General features: G+C 35.0%; 2 protein-coding genes across 3 annotated transcripts in view; both read right to left on the reverse strand.

Annotated features, from left to right (window-relative positions):
* Nucleotides 1-11,284, reverse strand: part of LOC100346173 (olfactory receptor 8H1-like) — a 30,601-nt gene extending 19,317 nt beyond the window's left edge. Inside the window, exons 1-2 of one of the 2 annotated variants that reach the window (XM_070064333.1) lie at nucleotides 10,925-11,283; nucleotides 7,914-10,109 (exon numbers count right to left, since the gene is read on the reverse strand). In XM_070064333.1, the coding sequence (XP_069920434.1) occupies nucleotides 9,143-10,090 (948 nt within the window). In that variant the 5' untranslated portion in view covers nucleotides 10,091-10,109; nucleotides 10,925-11,283 and the 3' untranslated portion in view covers nucleotides 7,914-9,142. Of the gene's footprint in view, nucleotides 1-7,913; nucleotides 10,110-10,924 lie in introns of those variants that run through there. The other variant, XR_011384521.1, reaches the window with a different exon arrangement.
* Nucleotides 11,285-17,601: 6,317 nt separating this feature from the next.
* LOC100345912 (olfactory receptor 8H1-like) lies at nucleotides 17,602-20,187 on the reverse strand. The gene is made up of 2 exons (XM_002708926.3): nucleotides 19,176-20,187; nucleotides 17,602-17,835 (listed from the first exon to the last, which is right to left on the reverse strand). The coding sequence occupies exons 1-2, from the start codon at nucleotides 20,087-20,089 to the stop codon at nucleotides 17,742-17,744; spliced, it is 1,008 nt and encodes a 335-aa protein (XP_002708972.2). The 5' UTR covers nucleotides 20,090-20,187; the 3' UTR covers nucleotides 17,602-17,741.
* Between the last annotated feature and the right edge of the window lie 1,424 nt (nucleotides 20,188-21,611).

Genomic DNA, 21,611 nt, shown 5'->3' on the forward strand with positions numbered 1-21,611 from the left:
CAATGTTAAATTGTTTTAACGTGTCATGGTACAGGTGCTGTTAGGTTCTCCTCCCCTCCAGGTGGGGAAAAAAAAACTGACTAAAGGCAATAATGGTAGAGGCTTTCAAGCAGGTACGTTCCCGCAACAGGGAGGTAGAGGGGGTTTTTTGAGAAATACCACAGATGCAACGAGATCAACAAAATAGTACTACTACATCAAGTGCAGCAAACTGGGTGCATAGTGTATAAGGGTTCCTAATTCTCCACATTCTTGACAACATTTGTAGCTCTCCTTTGGTTAGTGATCATTCTGAAAGGGATGAGGTGAAATCTTGTGATTTTGAGTTACATTCCCCTGATGGCTAGTAACACTAGGCTGCTTTTTTCTTACATATTTGTTGGTCATTTCTATTTCTTCTTTTGACAACTCTCTATTGATGTGTTTTTCTCATTTCCTAACTGGAGTGTTTGGGTCTATTGTTGAATGCTTTTGAGTAGTTGATGCATTCTGGATATTAATCCTTTCTCAGATAAGTAGCTTAAAAATTTTTCCCATTCTGTTGTACCTCTTCACTATATTTGTAAGTCTATTTTGATGTAAAGAATTCTCACAATTTAAAGTCTACTACAGATTCAGTGTAATCCTTGCAAAACATCAGTGACATTCTTTACAGAATTAAAAAAAAAAAAATGATCCTGGGGTCAGCCTTTTGGTGCAGCAGGTTGAACTGCAGCTTGGAATGCTGACATCCCAGATAAGGGCCCTATACAGTCCCAGAAGTTTTGTTTCCAACACAGTTCCCTGCTAATGTGCCTAGAAGGCAGCAAAGGAGGCCCCCAACTGTTTGGGGCCCTGCCACCATAAGGGAGACCTGGATGGATTTCCAGGCTCCTGGTTTGGGCTCAGCTAAGCCCTGGCAGTAGCAGTCATTTGGAGAATGAATCAGAAGATTGAAAACTTTTTGTTTCTCTTTTTGTTTCTCTATTTGTTTAACTTCCTTTCAAGTAAATAAGAGAATAAATCTTTAAAGATAATCCTAAAATTCATATGGAATTAGATGTGCACGTGCACACACACACACAGACACACATAACAGAATAGCAAAGCAATTCTAAGCAAAAAAAAAAAAAAAAGTTGGAGGCATCACAATAGTAATTAAACAGTATGGTACTACTATAAAACCAACACTTAATCAATGGAACAGAGCAGAGAACTCAGACATTAATCCATATATATACAGCCAACTGATTTTTTAAAGATTTACTTCATTATTGTTGGACAAGCAGAGTTATAGAGCAGAGGAAAGATAAAAAGGAGTAAGGCAGAGAGAGATTCCATCTGCTAATTCACTCCTCAAATGGCTGCAATGCTGGGGGTGGGCTAGGTCCAAGCTAGGATCCAGGAACTTCCTTTGGGTCTTCCAAGAGGTGACAGGGGCCCAATCTCTTTGGTCATCTTCCACTGCTTCCCCAGGTGCTTTGGCAGGGAGCTGAATTGGAAGTAGAGTAGCACCCATAGGGAATGCTGGCAGCTTTGTCCCCTATGCCACAATGCTGGCCCCTGAACAAAGTTAAAACTCAGACCTACTCAACAGCATCAGAAGATTACATTGTAAATGTTTGCCCTATCTCTACTCTCTTCCTCCCTCAGGGCTCCTGAAGAGTTAGATCATGTGTTTTTTCTCTGTTTTTCCAGTGCCCCTTGGATCTCTATCAGGAGGGCAATTCTTATGCATCTATTGGATCATAACAGAAGACAAAATCTTATCAAAGATTTTAAATTTATCTTATTCAAATGAAGATATTGTATAATTTCCAAATTTGTTGTATCCTTGTAAGGACTCCTCTTCCTCCTCTTGTTTTCTCAGCTCCCTCTCCTCTCTCTCACACCTGGATCATTCTTACTATTGTATTATTTGGATCAGTTAGCAATGGATAAATGATGACCATTCTTTATTACACTTCTAATTCATTATTTTAATTTTATCATTTTCTTTACCCTTTCTCATAAAATTTAATTTTTCTTCTCTAGTACCTAGTGATGTCTGTTTATCTTATTTAATTTGTACCTGTTAAATAATGCTGGGGTTTAATAATTATAACATTGTGTATGTTATATTTTATTTTACATGCATGGTTTTGGATTAATATTTTTATAATGCATTACATACACATTCTGAACTAATAATAATTCAAGATACTTATAGTTTTTAAATTTTCAGTTCAAAGTTATCTTGTGTGAGGAAGATACTTGGTCTAGCTGTTGAAATTACAGCTTGGATATCTATACACAATATTGGAGTATCTGAATTCAAGCCTCAACTCTGGCTTCTGATTCTACATTTCCACTAATGTAGACCACAGGAGACAGTGGCAAATGCTCAATTAATCACATTCCTGCTACCCACATGGGGGACATGAATTGAATTGTGAGTTCCCAGCTATGGCCTGTGCCAACCCTGGCCATTGTGGGCATGTGAGGTGAAAGCCTGCAAATGCAAACTCTTTGGTTAGCTGTATGTCTTCCCGCTTCTCCATGAAAATTTAAATCATTTATGCTTTAAATATTAACTTCAAATTTCATGGGGTTGTGGTCAGAAAATAAGACTGCTATAATTTACATTTGGTAAAATTATAGAAATGTATGTATTATTTGTAATCATAAGAGTCAAGTGACTCTGATTCTGAAAAAGACTAAAATGTTGATATTCAAGTCTTGTCTTATCAGAGCAGGTACAGTTTATAAATTGTCAGTAGCGAGAAAGCCAAAAATACAAACATTAGTGTTGTATCATGTTTGAAGGTGAAATTTACTATTTTTTTAAATCTAACATTTAACAAATCATAGTAGATGGAGGAGGTGCATTGTGGAAGTAGGGGTATATGGAACCACTGAGAAATACTGAGGGCAAAGTAGACTTCAATGAACACTTGACAGTTTAGCAAAGCCTTGGAAGGGGAAAGAGATAGGAGGCAAGTCTTCCAGATAGGAACAGCACTGATAAAAAACAAAAACAAACAAACAAACAAAGAACAACAACAACAAAACGTGTGCAGAGGATGGGTTGCAGTGCAAATGATGTAGACAGGCAGATAAGATACATTTGGTTAGGTTTGTGAGCTGGTAGACCATGCATTCACCACGTCCCCTGTGTGATCTCATGCCCTACTTGATCCCACCTGTACACCCACCTGCCAGTCGGGCTATGTAATCACTCCCCTTTGGAAGTGGATAAAAGGCCTGGAACGGGGTCAGCCCCTTCCTTGGTGCCCTTGCTAGGCTTGTTGCCCACGTCTTTGGGGCACGTGGGCTTTGGGTCTCCTGCTTTCTGCTGCCTGCCTACATGCTTGCTACGCGTGGCTCCAGGCCTGCTCCCTGACTGGTATGGACCCAAATTAGCTTCTAGACTTCTCTTTCTCCCCTAAATACAGCCCTCTCTCTCCTGCACATTTCTGTCACTGAATAAAAAGCTCTAAAACTTACCATGTTGTCTGGTCTATTTGAGCCAGTATTCAGAATTGTCTGAATATGTGGCAAGAGTCCACAAGCTTATTAGTATTGAAAATTATGAATAAGCAGGATAGTATCAAGAGGAGTAAGAAGGAGTACAATATTTGTATATGAGGATGTCACCCTATGGAGTTGGCAGATGGGGATGATGGGAGGAACAATGAAGGATCTGTATTGCTGATGATATGAGAGAATGCAGTAAGTAGAATTGTGATAGCTTTCTCTCTTAAAGAAAAGGGTGTTCAGTAAAGTCTTCACTGATAGGGTCATACTCAGGGAAATGAAGTATAGAGCCTTTGATGTACCTGGAGTAAATGAGGTTCAGACAAATGGAAAAGCAACAACAATGTTCTAGGAGTTCCTTTATGGTAATGCTTCTTAGCAGTTTATTATAGTAACAATATGTAAGCTAGCTAATTTGAGGGTGCTTTATAAAGTTTGTGGAGCTGGTGTTGTGGCAGTGAGGTAAACTGCTACCAGCAATACTGATATCACATGGCACAGTGCCATTTCAAGTCCTGCTTCTAAATAGTGGTGGTGAGGAAACCACAGAACAATCAATTTTAAACAGACACTATGTTTAAAGGGAAAATTATAACATCACATGGAGTTACTAAAAGGAATTAAGTGATAAATTAGCAGATTTTGTAAACTGTTTCATAACAATTTAAAATGTAGCATTCTAAAACCAAGTATCAAAGTCATACCTCTGCAACATAATCAGAGCAGAATATAAAGCATATATAAGAATACATAAGCAAGCACAGATCCATTCAGACACTCCCAAGACTGAAGACTGATTTTCTTTATGAGTTTCTTTTTGTGTGTGTTAAATGAGATGCAACTAATAACAAGTTGACTCTACTTAAAATCATTTACATAAAGTTTATTTTTCTTTAACAATTGCATTCTATTCCTTTTTGAGTAAACAAAAAATACAAAATTTAAAATAAAAGCAGTATTAAAGAGTATACAGATTCTTTGGGATCTCAAACAAAATACAGAAGACATACTTCTCAGATCTAGAAAAAATGATCCTAAAATTCCTATGCAAACACAAGATATACTGAATAACTAAAATAGCTTAATATTAACTTGGTGTTATATTTCCAGTTATTTATGATGAATTCTGGAAGTCTAGTCATTGACATAAAATGTTCAATGTTACAAGACCATAGATATATATTTCCAAATTTTTATCATAAATTTATAAATTTTAAAATTATTTTTGGCCACATGTACTATAATGGTTTCATATTATTAGTCAACAGTATTTTATATCATCTTTAATGTGATATGAAAAATCATGCTTGTTCCCACTTGTTATTTCTTTTAACTAATTAGGATGAATCTTTTTCATGATTTTTATTAGCCTCTTGAGTTTTTCTTGTTTTAAAAACAACAGTTTGTTCAGGTCATTTGCTCATTCTTCTATTGTAATTGTTTTATCTGTTGAACTCTTTTATTTTTAGCAAAAATTTTATTTATTAATCATTAAAAACAAACAAAAACAAACCTGTAGTCATCATAATTTTATATTCCACGATATATTATGGATCAGTTATAATAAAATCAGTCTGATACTGCACAAAAATAGACATGTAGAGCAATGGAGCAAAATAGAAACACCCCAAAATTAATGCATATACAACCAACTATCTTTGACAAATGAACTAAAATCATTAGCTGCAGAAATAACAGTTTCTGAAACAAATAGTGTTGGGAAAAAATGGATCACTGCATGCATAAGTCTGAAACAAGACCCCTACCTTTCATCTTATATAAAAATCAACTTGCAATGGATCAAGGATATAAATCTATGACATAATACCAACAATTTACTAGAGCATTGTTTGTTTATTTATTGAAAGGAAGCATGATAGAGAGGGAGGGAGAATGATCCCTCCTTACTACCTGCATCACACTGGGCTAGGGCAGGCCAACCTAAGGGTCAGGAACTCTATCTGCATCTCTCCTGCGGGTGGCAGGAAACCAAGAACATGGAGTGGCCGTGCATGAGTTATTTAATTCCTTTTTGTTCCAGGTTTATGTTATGAAGTTCAGCATTCCAAGGCATTTATCACTGGCCTAGATTCTGAGGCAGAATCTTTTCTTCAAAGTGATTCTGCGATCGCAGGGGGAAACAGATAAGAAACCAAAGCAGGAGCAACGTATCCACAATGAAGGATGGGAATAACTGCTACGGGAAACAAATCTAACATGGAAAAAATTTGTGGTAATGTGAAATTGTAGGTAAAGATCATCTTTGTTTAAAAAGTAAACATGCAGTCTTCTGTGGAAAGGAAGCTTCAAGAAGAGAAAGTTGAAAAAGTTCAGGCAGGACCAGGAGGTGGGGGACTTCTGACAATCAAAAACTGAGTGTGACAGATGTAACAATCAGAGATAAATTCGCAGATGTAAGGAGTGAGGACAATGTCACCTTAGAGCAGTGAACATTGGTATAAAGTTTATTGTGGTAAAACAAATCTTGAGGGATTTGTGGACAGCGGTATGACGCAACTTCCTGTTTAACAGCTTCAGTGCGGTTGCTACACTGAGCTCTAAGTCAAGGACAATGAGCACCACTTGGGTGGAATCCGGGAGGCTGGAACATTCATTGGAAAACGAAACGTGGGGCCTTGGGAAGGATGCTAACAAGGCATATGTTGGTGTAGATTACAAATATATTCTGGGTTTACAATCAGTTTAATATGCAGACACAAGGCGACAGTATGTGTTAGCTTTCAAAAATCCCATTATAATTGCCAAAGTTCTCTTTGCAAAAATAAAGAATGGCTTTCCATCACATGAGACTAAAATTCAGGTATTTCTTAGTACCTAGCTGAGAGTTGGTTTGTAAGCATAAACTGTGTCAGGTATGTATGAAAATGGGCACACAGTAAATGCATAGCAAGATATATTCTTGCTATTAATAATATCAATAATTTGAAAGCAAAAACAGCTGTTCACAATTTGCCATGTTTCATTACAGTTTTATTTTTATATTTACCTTACATGGCATTTTGGTGTGGTACCATGAGTCAGAGAATTATATTTTAAATACTCAATAATATCTCATATCAATATGCATTAATATGAGTACATTAGGGAAATTAAAAAGCATGAAAAATTGTCTAATTTTTTGTTTTATCCATTGATTTTATTCTACTTATTTAATAACGTTCTGTGAATGCTTTCCAAGTTTAATATAAAAAGGAGGGAACAATCTTAATTTAACTACAATTCAAGCTCCTCTTCAATGTAAATGTTGTCTACACAGTTATAGGTTCTGTTGACTATCTTTGCCAAAACCAATTGATAAGCCATCTTTTAAATCATGGAAATAAACAAAAACAAAAGGGACATAAAACATAAGATAATTAGAATATGGAAAGAGTCTATAAACTTGTGAGATGACATAATGAATGTATAAGAAGAGATATTACCTAAAATAGTATACTATTAAAAAGCAAGTATTTTTAAATACTTATTTGTCATTGCAAACACAAACAAATAAGAGTCACTAAAAACATAGATTCTAGACTATATGGCTGTCAAATGAAAATACAGCATAGTATTTCTAAAATAAGAAAGTATAGTAGAGACAAATAATATACATTTAAAATATTTGAACAAATTCACACTTTTAAGTTCGTGTTAGTTGTTGAATTATTAACTTCTATATTAGAGTTACACTTCATTTTATTCAATCTAAATTATTTAAGATAAACAATCAAAAATAAATTCACAATAAAACCTTAACATAAACAAAGAAAAATATAATCGCATTGCTTTAATGAAAACAACCTAGTGACTCTTACAAAAATTTAAATACATGAATAAAAAGTTGAAATACTTTGAAATTGAAATAATAAAATCTACAGTAACTTTTTCTTTGCTTTTATTTTTATATTTATTTATATATTTGAAAGTCAGAATTACAGACAGAGATAGAAAGACACAGAGAGAGAGACATTACACCCAATGATTCCCTCCCCAAATGGTAGCATTGGCAGGGGCTTGACCAGGCTGAAACCAGAGGCTTCCTCAGGGTCTCCCACATGAGTGCGGGGGCCCAAGCACTTGGGCCATCTTCTGCCCCTTTCCCAGGAACATTATCAGGGAGCTAAGTGAGAATTGGAGCAACCGAGGCTCAAGCTGTCTCTCATATGGGATGCCAGTGCTATAGTCACTGGCTAACCTGCTGCACTTGCCACAGTCCTGGCATCAGCATCTACAGTAACTTTTAAATAACAAATAAACCTAAGGTTGCAACTTTAGAATACACAGAGGAGAAATTTTTAAAAGAACATATTTTAACATGCTATGTGACTAGAGCTTATGAGATGCCACAAAATCAGAATTTATTTTTGGTTATTTGCTAAACAAAATTTCTGTGTAATTAAAAACTATAAAACAAATACTTCAGATATTTTATTTCATAATATGCTTTTATAGACCATTACAAATCTACAGAAAAGGAGGAAAGCAATCATTTTTAAATTACAGAAAATTTCAACAGATATATAATTTATCGAAGTTACCAGATACATCACAGAAAGGTAAGATTTTCAAATGTTTGGCTGCTGTACACAGAAGAGACATCACTGCAGGCAGATATTTAAGTTCCTAAATTTAGGTTTTAGGTTCAAAGTACTGCAAAAGAGAAGGCTTTGATTTTGCCTGTGTGACAAGAACACTTTCATCTCAGAACTTTCAGTTAGAAAGAGCTTGATAAATTTTAAAAATATACCTATATACAGAAGGATGAAAATACTACATAAGGAAAAACATAAATTTTATTTTTATGACATAAATATAAACAATAGTTGCCTTAAGGGAATGTGTCCACAGGTGTCAACATTTTTAGTTTTCTATTTTATTTAACATTTTCAGTGGTTTCCAATTTTTTCCAACATTAATATAGGCTATTTTTATAACTTCATCATATTATAAGATTTGACTTTGTCCCAAAAGTACAATTGTTAAGTTGATATTTTCCCCTTTAGTTGTTTGTCAATTAAGTTAACCAAAAATATTTTGGAAAACACAGTGTTCTTCAAAAAGGCACCATTAATTAAAATTATTGCAGGAATATGCGAATTCTAAGACAATTGCTAACACTCATTGTTATTGCCTAAATACTTTACATCCACCTGTTAACCATAAGGACCAGGAACTAAAATTTATCTATTGGAGGACATTGAGGGTTGATTTTTCAGAAACTTATCAAGGGTTATGTAGCTCACACTGCAGAACAGCTAGAATCTCAATCCTAGAACATTTAATTACAAAACAAGTGCACCTAACACTTGTGATTTATCTCCTCCCCATACATTACCTGGGTGACTTCTGAAACTGTTTTACCATTGTGCCACAAATGTAGCTGTGTTTTCTAACGAAATACTCTGAAATTCATCATGTGCTTTTTTTTTTTTTGCACATACATTACACATATTTAAGACATAGTTACCAATTTCTAATATATAATACAGATTTCTATAAAACTTATTCCTCGAAATATTAAAGAGCATGATTGATCAAGTAAAGAGCACTTCTAAAGAAATAGAAAATCAATGGTTTGGCTGTTTTTCAGAAAAATATTCAACGAAAAGAAAGTAAAGGTGAAATTGAATGTTTAGCATCATTGCTATTCCAATGCCCTGGAGGTATCTCTCCTGTGCTTGATCCTAAGAAGAGCATTCTTCACTTCTTTGTTCCTGAGACTATAAATGAGTGGATTGAGCATGGGGATCACAACAGTGTAAAAAACAGAAGCCACTTGATCCTTTCCCAAGGAGTAGGACTTACTTGGTTTTAAGTAAGTGAAAATCATGGTGCCATAAAATATGGTGACTCCCAGGAGATGGGAGGCACAAGTAGAGAAGGCTTTTTGCTTTCCTGAAGTGGATTTAATTTTCAGGATAGTAGAGAGAATGGACACATAGGACACAGCTATTGTAATAAGGGATAGCATTAAGGTAGAGCCAGCAAAAATGAATACTGTGAGTTCAGTGTCATATGTGTCAGTGCAGGACAGGGCTAGGATTGGGAATGTATCACAGAAAAAGTGACGGATTACATTGGAGTCACAATAGTGCAATCTGCTTATACAAAGCACAGAGAAAGAGGAGTCTATGAAGCCAATCATATAGGACCCAGTGACGAGGGCATGGCAGAGTCTTGGGGACATAATAAGTGGATAGTGTAGAGGATTGCAGATAGCTACATAGCGGTCATAGGCCATCGAGGACAGAAGAAAACACTCAGTAGCAGCCAAAAGGATAAAAAAATACATTTGAGCAAAGCAGCCCATGAATGAAATATATGTGTTGGAAGTCAGTAAATTCTCTAAGGTTTTAGGTGTGATGACATTTGAGTAACTGAGGTCCAGAAATGACAGGTGAGTGAGGAAAAAATACATGGGGGTATGGAGCTGGAGATCCAGGCGGATTATCAATATCATCCCCACATTCCCCAGCACAGTAACCAGGTAAATCAGCAGAAACAGCACAAAGAGGAGCAGCTGGATCTCTTCAGCATCTGTCAGTCCCATTAGGATGAAGTCAGGCACATTCGTGTTATTCCTTCTACTCATTGTGTCCAACTGCTCTAAGCTGTTAAGAAATCAACATTCATACTTGGGAGGAATGACTTCAAAAAGAGTTTTGTTTATAAGAATGATTTTGTTTTGTATACTTATTTTGATTATTCTGGAAGTTGATAATAAGCAGTGTTTTATATTCTGCACTGAAAAAAGCTTAGTTTTATTGTGAAGCATAGAAAATAGGTTCAAGTTGATATTTGGTATATACCAAAAGGCACATATTGCATGATTAGAATCAACTGTTGCATTGTTTGAAATAATTTATATTATTTACAATCCACAATAAAATATTATATCATAGTAGCTATGTTTTCCTCATCTACATTTTTATATGAGAAGGACATAGAAAGCGTAAGCAACTCAAAGTAAGAGGAAGTGTTAACTGTGCAATTCTACGAAGATAGTTGATTCAAGTGTGTCTGTTAATAATACTAGATTTATATTAATGATTCACTTCAGCAAATATGATAAAAGGATGCATAAATAATAAAAATAACAGAAAACTCTTTTGATCCATAATATCCATTTTGTTTCCAATAATATTTATACTTATTAATTTCATAAGTAGGGGACTTAAGTCAAATGAATTAAAATTATAAACACGTGTTTAAACATATATCTGCCTAACTTATCTCATTTAAAATCAAGTATTTTCCAAAAATAGCCATTGCTTTTAGACTCTGATTCCATCATATCTAATTTTTCATCCCACAAATCTAGACATTATTTAAACTAAGGAATAAATGATGTGTGTGTGCATACAGATCATTCTAATAAAGTCCTCATATTATTAAAGATCTAAAACAGATTTAAAACAATACTTACTGTGAGCCAATGTTGCTGAAGAAAAAAAAAAACTTCAAATCTCCTTTGCAAAGAAATTTGTCAATTTCAATTTTTTACAAAAATAAAATGTGAAAATCATTTAAGGCACTGGGATTTTATGCTATATATTTTCTGAGGTAAATAATGCTAACATTTTTGTGCATTTATTTTGTTTCATCGTGAGATAAATAAATCAAGCTGGAAATTTTGTATGTAGCACAATCTAATGGGAGATTTTCAGGAAGTTAAGTCTCAGAAAAATACCAGGGAGCTGTGAATATATACAGAACAGAGGCTGCCTTGCCTCTCCCCTGGATAATTGCAGGAGCCACGTGGACTGGAGATCCGTGATCAAACCACACTTGGTCATCCTCAGAGGCCAAACTCAAGGAACATTGCTTGGCCTTTTTCCAAGGAGAAAAGTCAAGGATGAAATTAAGTCATGTTGAGTTTCAAACAAATGTTTTGCCTTTTCCTGCATATGCCACCAAACGAAGGACAACAGCAACTGTCTTCTTCTGTAATGCTGTTTGTTTTTTAATGGACACACAATAGTCATGGGGATCAATTTATGGGGATTCATGTGGTATTATGCACACTTATAGATGGTCTAATGATCAAATTAGGAAATTTTCAACTGAAGTGGTAGTTGTGTACTCTGTAACTGACACCATCAAGAATAAATGATAATGTTTCATAATGAAACATTTTTAGACTTAAAATGTTGTACTATCCTAGGGATAACACTTGTTCATGTGGAAAAAAAGGAATACAACAAAATTTAACAGAGAAAATGAAAGTAATTCCAAATACTGTTAACATTTTTTTAACCAAATTGAGATTCCTCCCAATTATTTCATTATGTGCACAGGATGCCTATTTGCATATGTAATAATAGATTAGCGTATTCAGTATCTCATCATCAGTTTGTGTCTAAAATTTTATAACATGCCACAATGTATGTTATATAAACTTTTGTTATATTGACTTGTTACAAATACTGCAATTTCATCTCTTAAATATTAGGTAAGTTCCTATAACTAAGTGAACTAAATGATGGCCAGCTGATACAGATTTTGAGGCACCAAAAGAAGTAATGCAGCTGCTGACACGGTAACATAGCAGGTAATGCAGTGCCGGCATGGCACCGTTTCAGGTACTGGCTACTCCACTTCTGATCCTGCTTTCTGCTATGCCCTGGGAAAGCAGTGGAAGATGACACAAGTGCTTGGGACCCTGCACCCACGTGGGAGTCCCAGAAGAAAATCCTGGCTCATGGCTTCTGACTGGTCCAGTTCTGTTTGTTGTGGCCATTTGGGGAGTGAAACAGTGGATGGAAGATTCTCTCTCTCTCTCTCTCTCTTTCTCTCTCTCTGCCTCTGCCTCTCTGTAACTCCGCTTTGCAAATAAACAAATAAATCTTATTAAAAAAAGAAGTAATGCAGATTTTCTATTCAAAAATGGCAACATCACTTAGTTTATTATCATTTTTCTCATTTTAAATAGAAAGCTGAATGCAGAGAAATAAAATCATCTCTGAGACTAGTAATCATTTTGCCAACAATTCAATGGCCATAAACTCTCACCTTCTCTATAATCCCATTAAATATTTTCATAGGTATGATTAAGAAGAAATATACTAACAAAGCACATTAAAATATTTTGTTGAGAATTGTTTCTCTAAAATGAAGAAGAAAGGGAATAAAGGAGCAACTTGACTAGTATACAAATGGGATCAGGGTAAAAGATACTTTTCAATATTGAGTTAAGTCACAACATTGAAATGAATGTTCATTTTGATTTAAAAGTGACTTTTTCAGAAAGTATGCACATAATGCTGACTTCCAGGGGATAATTTCTTGGCATGAATAGAAGAGATACTCCTGTGTTGATTATTTATTTGAATAACTTTTGGAAGGGCAATTATACTCACCTAAATTTCAGTGCTACTGAAAAACGCTAGCTTGGAGATTAAAAAGCAAGTATCAACTATTTCACAATAGGTTTAACCTTTGATTGTAAGACAAGGGAGAAGTGAAGAGTGACTTTTTGTGTTAATGTCACCACTATATGCATGGCAACTGCAAAATCTTCTTCACCAAGTATTTCCTACACAGTATTTTCCGTATTTCAAAACCCAGTTTGTCCAGGTTTAGAGAGGTTCGTGAAGACAAGGAAATTCTTATGCATCTACTGGGGCATAACATAAATCAAAATCTGATGAGAGATTTAAATTTTCTTCCATTCTTTTGAAGATATTACATAATTATATAGCTCACTGTATCCCCTCCTAGTGTTCTCTTCCTATGTTCTTTCCCTTTCTTATCTCTCCCTCACACCTGGTTTATTCTTCCTATTCATTCATCCTTAAAAACCTTTTTAACAAATTCTGTTCAATTTACATGAATAATTCATTTGCCCTGATTTACGAGGTTTATTTCTTCTTTTGCAAGCACCAGGTATTAAATGTTTATGTTATTCTCTCTCTATTTTAATTAACAATAGAATTTAATATACACATTATTCATTTGAATGTCATTTTCTTTTTATTCACATTCAATGTTTTGTATTATTTTTCTAGTATATTATATAGACAGTTTGAAGCAGAATTTTATTTCTTATTTGACTTCTAATAATTTAAGATTCTTTTAATTTTTAAAATTTTGGGTTAAGAGTTATTTTGCTTATTGCACACATTTAGTCTGTCATTAAAGATGCAAGTTTAGATGTCTGCAATCAAATTGGAGCAGCTGAGTTCAATCTCCAGTGCTTGCTTCTAATGCCAGGTCTCTCCTAATGCTGATCCCAGGAAGCAATGGCAGTGACTCAAATAATGAGACTTTTGCACCAACTTGGGGGACCTGAATTGGGTTCTGAACTCCCAACTTTAGCTTAAACCAACCTTTGCCATTGTGGGCATTCAGAAAGCGAGCCAGTGAAAGGGATCTCAACAATATTGTGTGTACCCCTCTGTGTGTGTGTGTGTGTGTGTGTGTTTCTCAAATAAAAGTTTTAAACTTCTATACTTAAATATTAATTTTAAATTGCATTGATTATGGTTAGAAAACCCAATTCTTTAAATTAAGATTTATATATTTATCAAAGTTTATGAATTTTTTATAAATGACTCAGATTCTGAGGAGGAAAATGTTAATCTACAAGTGTATTCTTACTAATTATACTATTCACATGCTATAAGTTCTCATCAGAGAGAAAGATAAAAATACAAATATTAGTGATATGTCATGTTAGAGGGTAAAATAAATGTATTATTAAAATGTAAGAGTTAACAGAGCATAGTAGATGTGGAAGGAGTGGTTCAGGAATAGGGACATAAAGAATCAATGAGAAATTGGAAAATCAAACTAGACTTCAATGCAAAGTTGACAGTTTTTCAAAGAATTGAGGAGGGTTCTAGTCCCGGTCGGGGCACCGGATTCTGTCCTGGTTGCCCCTCTTCCAGGCCAGCTCTCTGCTGTGGCCAGGGAGTGCAGTGGAGGATGGCCCAAGTGCTTGGGCCCTGCACCCCATGGGAGACCAGGATAAGTACCTGGCTCCTGCCATCGGATCGGCGCGGTGCGCAGGCCACAGCACGCCAGCCGCAGCAGCCATTGGAGGGTGAACCAACGGCAAAGGAAGACCTTTCTCTCTGTCTCTCTCTCTCTCACTGTCCACTCTGCCTGTCAAAAAAAAGAAAAAAAAAAGAATTGAGGAGGGAAGAGTTAGCCCTACAAATGCATGGGAAGAAAGTGTTTCACACAGGGACAACTTCTGTGAAAAGATATTGTGCAGAGGATAGGTTGTGCAGTTTGAGGAGTAACGAAGAGGATATATATATATATATATATGTCATTCTTTGGAGATAGTAGAGGGAGTTGATTGAAGAAAGAAAAAAAAAAAGTTAAGAATCTGCACTGGGCCAGTGCTGTTGGGTAATGGGCTAAGCCTCTGCCTGCAGTGCTAGAATCCATGTTGGCACTGATTCATGTCCTGGGTGCACCTATTTCAATTCACCTCTCTGCGATGGCCTGGGAAAGCAGTGGAAGATAGCTCAAGAGCTTAGGCCCCTGCACCCACTGCCTGAGACATAGTCCCTAAGATATGGAGTAATTCACCTATTATTGGGGAGATGAAGAGTGCTGGGAGATGATTCTACATTTCACAGAGAAGAGCAAAAGAGAGAATGATGGAAGACATACCAGAGAAAAATATGAGGAGTGCAAGGGAAAAAGGCATAAATGGACACTTAAGCATCATTTATGACAATTAAATATATATCTACTACTTCTTAAGATGAATGGGGAAAGTTCATTTTATTTTGCTTCTAGAGACAAACTAACAAGAAAATATTGATATACATTATATATATTTCATATAACTAAAAATAAAAGACACACATAGTTAGAATCAAGATAAATACAATAAGGTGTGAAAGCTATGATGTTTCACACATTGATAAATTTAGAATATGCAGAATGAAAATCAATTAGTAAAACAAGAAGAGAGAGAAATTAATCAGTTTCAAAGGTTGCAATGATGATGAAAAATGATCAGAACAATCAATCTTATCAGATTCTGTGATTAAAAGAAAAAGAAAAATTATGTACACTTCATAATAGGAAATGAGAATGAGGTAGACTTTAATACCTCTCCCAAATAATGCCGTATCGTGTTTTGTAAGTTCTCCATTCCAAAACTTTATAAAGTATTACATTGTAAAACTGAGTTTGCAAGAGTCAGATCTCTGAAATATTGTGAGGGAAGGAAATAAAACAGATATATGTATACATATGCACACATAGATCCATTCACACACTCTCAATATTGAAGATAGATCCATTTTGAGAGGTTTCTTTGTGGTAGTTGAGATGCAGTCTTAACTAGATGACTCTATTTAAAATCATATACATAAAATATAACTTCCTATACATTTATTTCTACACCAAATCCCTTCAGAGAAAAGTCATTTGAGAATGAATTTATATGTAAATTACTATGTGACATTTAGTTTATAAATAAGAAATAATTTGAGAAAGAACTCTAGAAAGAGAATTTCTTCACTAAATAAAATTCATTTTGAATGGCAATATGTACATGACTGTTGAAACGCTGAAGACATAAACAAATATGAGGAACACAGTAGTATTTACTGCAATTAAAATATTTGCTCAAATATTTTGTATTAAAACATTTGCCAGCTGTTGCCAGGGACTGGATAAGAAATGCAGTACCCAGGACTCAAACCAGCACCTCTATGGGATGCCAGCGTCAGACAGTGGCTTAATCTGCTATTCCAAACCTCTGGTCGCCATACATTTGTTTTTGATGGAATTCAATCTCTTGCCAAACATATAACTGTCCTTTGACTCCACCAGAAAAATTACATTGGAACGTAACAACTAAATTTTTTTCCATTTAAGAAATAATATGTATGTGAGCTAATATGTATATGTGAATTTGAGATTCAGAATAATATTTTCCAGTACTTCAGTTTCTAATTTATTTTGACCAGTTATGAAATAAATCTCATGTTTCTTATAGAGACCATGATATATTAGCAGAAAGCTGGATTCGAAGTGGAGCATCTGTGACTCAATTGAACACTCAAACATGGGATGCTGTCAGGCAAGTTGCATCAAAGTGCCAGCCCCTCTAAATTGTTTTTATGTTCTATTGAAAACAAAGTTTCAAAATTGATAAGGAAAGCTTGGACAAGGCTTCTTGTATTGTTGTTCCTTAACATTAAGAAAAGCAATCATTCTTAGACACAAGAAGAAGTGAGCATAGGAATAAGAGTGATTGCATTTACACCTAAAACTATGGTTAATAAAACTTTCAACAACTTCATCAAGAATCACTATCCCAATAACCTACATGAAAATTCCACTAGGATCAGATGTGTGGTCCAGCAATCAAGATGCCAACACACACTGATAAAATACTATTTGAATGAAAACAGTCCATCTAGCAAGTGTTTCAAAAGCTTAAAAAAGAACAATTTGAAAATTAAATGATATAATTTAAAATAACCTTAAAATAAGACTAAAAACTATAGTTCCAATTCTAGAATACATAAAGACAATCTTTTTGTAAAGAAAATTTTCACACTTTGTATGACTAAAGTTTATTGGATTCCACAACATTCAAATTCACTTTCAATTATTTGCTATATAATTTTTCTCTATTAAAATGATAAAACAAAAATACCAACCTTTTCATTCTAGATTTAGTTTAAAATATTAAAAATCTATGGGAACACAAAAAAGGGAAATATTTCTAACCACACAAAATTTAACAACGTGACAATTTATTGATGCCTCTGACACATTACAGAAAGGTGGAATTTTAAAAGTGTCCCTTCTGCACCCAAAGGAGGCATCACTGTGTACAGATATTTAACTCAAAAAATTTACATCTCAGGTCCAAAACTGTAAAACTAACATCTAGAATTTGCCCAAGTACTAAGAACACATTAATCTCCCAGTTTTCAATGACAGAGAATATCAAATTTTAAACATGTAAGTAGATAATGCCAGATGAAAAAGAGTATATAGAGAATGAAATATTTTTGTGCAAAATATACACATTCAAAGTGATAGATCTAGGCTGGTGCCACGGCTCAATAGGCTAATCCTCCACCTGCGGCACTGGCACAACGGATTCTAGTCCTGGTCGGGGCGCCGGATTCTGTCCCGGTTGCCCCTCTTCCAGTCCAGCTCTCTGCTGTGGCCCGGGAGTGCAGTGGAGGATGGCCCAAGTGCTTGGGCCCTGCACCTGCATGGGAGACCAGGAAAAGCACCTGGCTCCTGGCTTCGGATCAGCGCAGTGCGCCGGCTGCAGCGTGATGGCCGTGGTGGCCATTGGAGGGTGAACCAACGGCAAAAGGAAGACCTTTCTCTCTTTCTCTCTCTCTCACTGTCCACTCTGCCTGTCAAAAAAAAAAAAAAAAAAAAAAGGAGAGAAAAGACAAAATGATAGGTCTAGAAAAAGATGTACAAAGCAGTCACTAATATTAATTTTCTATTTCCTTTTAAATTTTAATATATTTTCCAATTTTTCCCTAATATTAGCATATGCCATTTTTCTATAACTATTTCACTACTTGTTTTGTTCTAATTCTAAATTAATTGTCAATTGTTTTTCTTTATACTTGTCTGCCAATAAAATTAACCAAAATTAATCTGTAAAGTACATTTTTCTTCAGAAAAGGCATTTGCATTACAATATTTCAAACATCAGACTTTTAAGGCAATCAGCATCCACTATTACTGTCTTGAATACTAGACAGTTACTCTTTAATCATATGGAACTGAAATTACAATTTATCTCATATAATTATGGAAATTGAGGCTTAAATTTCTTTGACTTACTAAAGGTTATAGAGCTAACATTGTAGAAGAACTTGAATCTAAATACTGGAACTCTTGACTACAAGACAAGTGTTCCAGGCCTGTGCTGTGGGGCAGTAGGTTAGTTAATCCTCCACCTGCGGTGCTGGCATCCCATATGGGCGCCAGTTCTAGTCCCAGTGGCTCCACTTCCACCCCAGTCCAGCTTTCTGCTATGGCCTGGGAAAGCAGTAGGAGATGGCCCAAGTCCTTGGGTCCCTGCACCCGCATGGGAGACCAGGAAGAAGCGCCTGGCTCCTGGCTTCAGACCACAGGATCGGTGCAGCGCCAGCTGTGGTGGCCATTTGGGGAGTGAACCAAAGGAAGAAAGACCTTTCTCTCTGTCTCTCCCTCTCACTGTCTGTAACTCTAACTCTCAAATAAAATAAAAAAAATCTTAAAACAAACAAACAAACAAAAGAAGCATTCCTAACCACTCTGATTTAATTCTTCTCCTTATATTAAAAGATGATTTCTGAAACTTTTATTGCACCTAAATTGTAAGAGTTTTATATAATGAAATTCTCCAAAATTGGCATATGCATGGGTATTTGTGTGCTATTATTTTAAAAGTGATAATCTTGATTTTGTTTTTACACATCAGCTGCCCTTAACCACATATAAATTTATCCTTATAATATATATACATATTATTTGAAGTTAAAATTTAGATTTCTTACAATGTTTCCTGATATTTGGTCAACAAAAGATAACTTCAAAAGAAGTACAAATTAAAAGGTTCAGGTTCAAATTTTTCATCATGACCAAGGAAATACATGACAAAAATAAAAATCAAAGTATAGATGAGTTTGAATGTTTAGCCTCACAGCCGTCTTAATTACCTGAAGGTGTCTCCTCTCTGCATTATTCTAAGAAGAGCATTTTTCACTTCTTTGTTTCTAAGACTGTAAATGAGTGGATTGAGCATGGGGTTCACAATAGTATAAAAAACAGAAGCCACTTGATCCTTTCCCAACGAGTAGGTTTTTCTTGGTTTTAAATAAGTAAAAATCATAGTGCCAAAAAATAGGGTGACTCCCAGGAGATGGGAGGCACAAGTAGAGAAAGCTTTTTGCTTTCCTGAAGTGGAATGAATTTTCAGAATAGAAGAGAGAATGGACACATAGGACACAGCTATTGTGATAAGGGACACCATTAAAGTAGAGCCTGCAATAATGAATATCATGACTTCAGTGCCATATGTGTCAGTGCAGGACAGGGCTAGGATTGGGGATGTATCACAGAAAAAGTGATGGATTACATTGGAGTCACAGAATAGCAATTTACTCATGCCAAGCATATTGATTGAGGAATCCATAAATCCAATCATATAGCACCCTGTGATGAGGGCACGGCAGAGTCTTGTGGACATAATAAGTGGATACTGTAACGGATTGCAGATAGCTACATAGCGATCATAGGCCATTGAGGACAGAAGAAAACACTCAGCAGTACCCAGGAAGACAAAGAAGTACATCTGGGTGAAGCAGCCCGTGAATGAAATATACGTGATGGAGGTCAGTAAGTTCTCTAAGGTTTTGGGTGTGACGACATTTGAGTAAGTGAGGTCGAGAAATGACAGGTGAGTGAGGAAAAAATACATGGGGGTGTGAAGATGGGGATCCAGGTGAATTATCAATATCATCCCCACATTCCCCAATATAGTAACCAGGTAAATCAGCAGAAACAGCACAAAGAGGAGCAGCTGGATCTCTTCAGCATCTGTCAGTCCCATAAGGATGAAGTCAGGCACATTCGTGTTGTTCCTTCTACTCATAGTATCTAACTGCTTCAAGCTGTTGAGAAATCAAAATTGGCTTTGTGTATAAGAATGACCCTTTTTGGATCATTAGCTCAAGTTTTCTAGAAATTTTCAGTGAAGGGTTTTACAATACATACTGGAAAATCTAAATTTTATTGTGAAATATAGATATAGGTACAACTTGATACTTGAATATTATATAATAGATGATACATACTGCATAAATAAAATAAAATTTCCCTTGTTTGAAATGCAATCTATTATTAGCACATTTAATATACATGAAAATATTAATCGTTGTTATTGCAAAATCCTTTACCTTCATTTTTGAGAAAAAGAGCACAGAAAGTAAAGCTTATTCAGTGTTAGAACTAATTGTCCACTCTGTAATTCTACCATGATAGGCTGAGTCCAGAAAGCCTGTTAATAATACTGAATTACTAATTATTTACAGCAAATTTTCTAAAAATTCTAGATATATAATAAACAAGAAGAGAAAAAAGAGAAAGTTTTGATGTATTATGTGTATCACATATGATCTCTTTTCTATCTATACTTATAAAATTCTTCATTTGTAGACTTCAGTTGGATTGATTAAAATTCTAGATGATATATTAGTATTGATTCCCAGAAGACATTATGTTTTTACAACCTTGGCTCATTCAAAATAAAATTTCTTCCAAATATTTTCAAAATATTATTTGCTTGTGGACCTTGATTTATTCAGCCCCATATTTCTGGTCTGGAAATCCTCCTATTATCTACAGAAACAGCTAAATTAAATATGTGTGCATGCATATTTTTCTGCCAAAGACCTAATTTTTCTTAACTTGAACCAAGAATACCAATTTTCAGATACTTACTGTGAACCAAAGATGATGAAAGACTTTCTTTTAATCTTTTCTGCCTAGAAACTAGTCAATTTTATTTTTTTTTGCAAATAAAATATGAAAATCATTTAAGGAGTTGAAAATTTATGCTATATATTGTTTTCTCTTGAGATATTTTTTACATTTTTCTGCACTCATTTTGCTTAATTTTGAGATAAAATAAATCAGCTCTGAAGTTTTGTATGTGTCCTGGGGAAATGGAAACTTTAAAAGGAAAATATTTCACAAGAAAAATACCGGGAAACAACTGTGACTATATACAGAGAGGAGGATACCTTACCACTCCGCAGGATAATTTCAGGAACCTCGTGTCTCGGGTGTTGTTGATCATGCATTTGGTCAACCTCAGAGGCGCAATTCCAAGGCAGGGTGTTTGGCATTTTTCCAAGGACCAAAGGGAATGATTAAAGGAAACTATACTTGGTTTTGAGCAAATGTTTGTCCTTTCCTGTTATAACCGTCAAATGAAGAGCAACTGATAAGTTGGTTTTCTTTTCTGATTTTTGTACCTGTTTTTTAATTGACACACAGTAGTTAAATCAAATTGGAGGTACATTTGGTGGTTGTACATGAATATTTTGTGTAATTTTCAAATAAGGAAATTTTCAATTAGGGTGGTTGAAAAGTAAATTACACAGAAATAATTC

The sequence above is a fragment of the Oryctolagus cuniculus genome, chromosome 1 (genome assembly GCF_964237555.1).
Source record: "Oryctolagus cuniculus chromosome 1, mOryCun1.1, whole genome shotgun sequence".
NCBI classification, from domain to species: domain Eukaryota; kingdom Metazoa; phylum Chordata; class Mammalia; order Lagomorpha; family Leporidae; genus Oryctolagus; species Oryctolagus cuniculus.

Excerpts from the sequence above, each read along its gene's own strand:
- LOC100345912 (XM_002708926.3), bottom strand. The coding sequence starts at position 20,089 with ATGAGTAGAAGGAACAACACGAATGTGCCTGACTTCATCCTTATGGGA. Across the intron at positions 17,836-19,175 it reads AATGCTCTTCTTAGAATAAT|AGAGAGAGAAAGAGAGAAAG; the intron begins GCAGAGAGGAGA and ends GTGGACAGTGAG.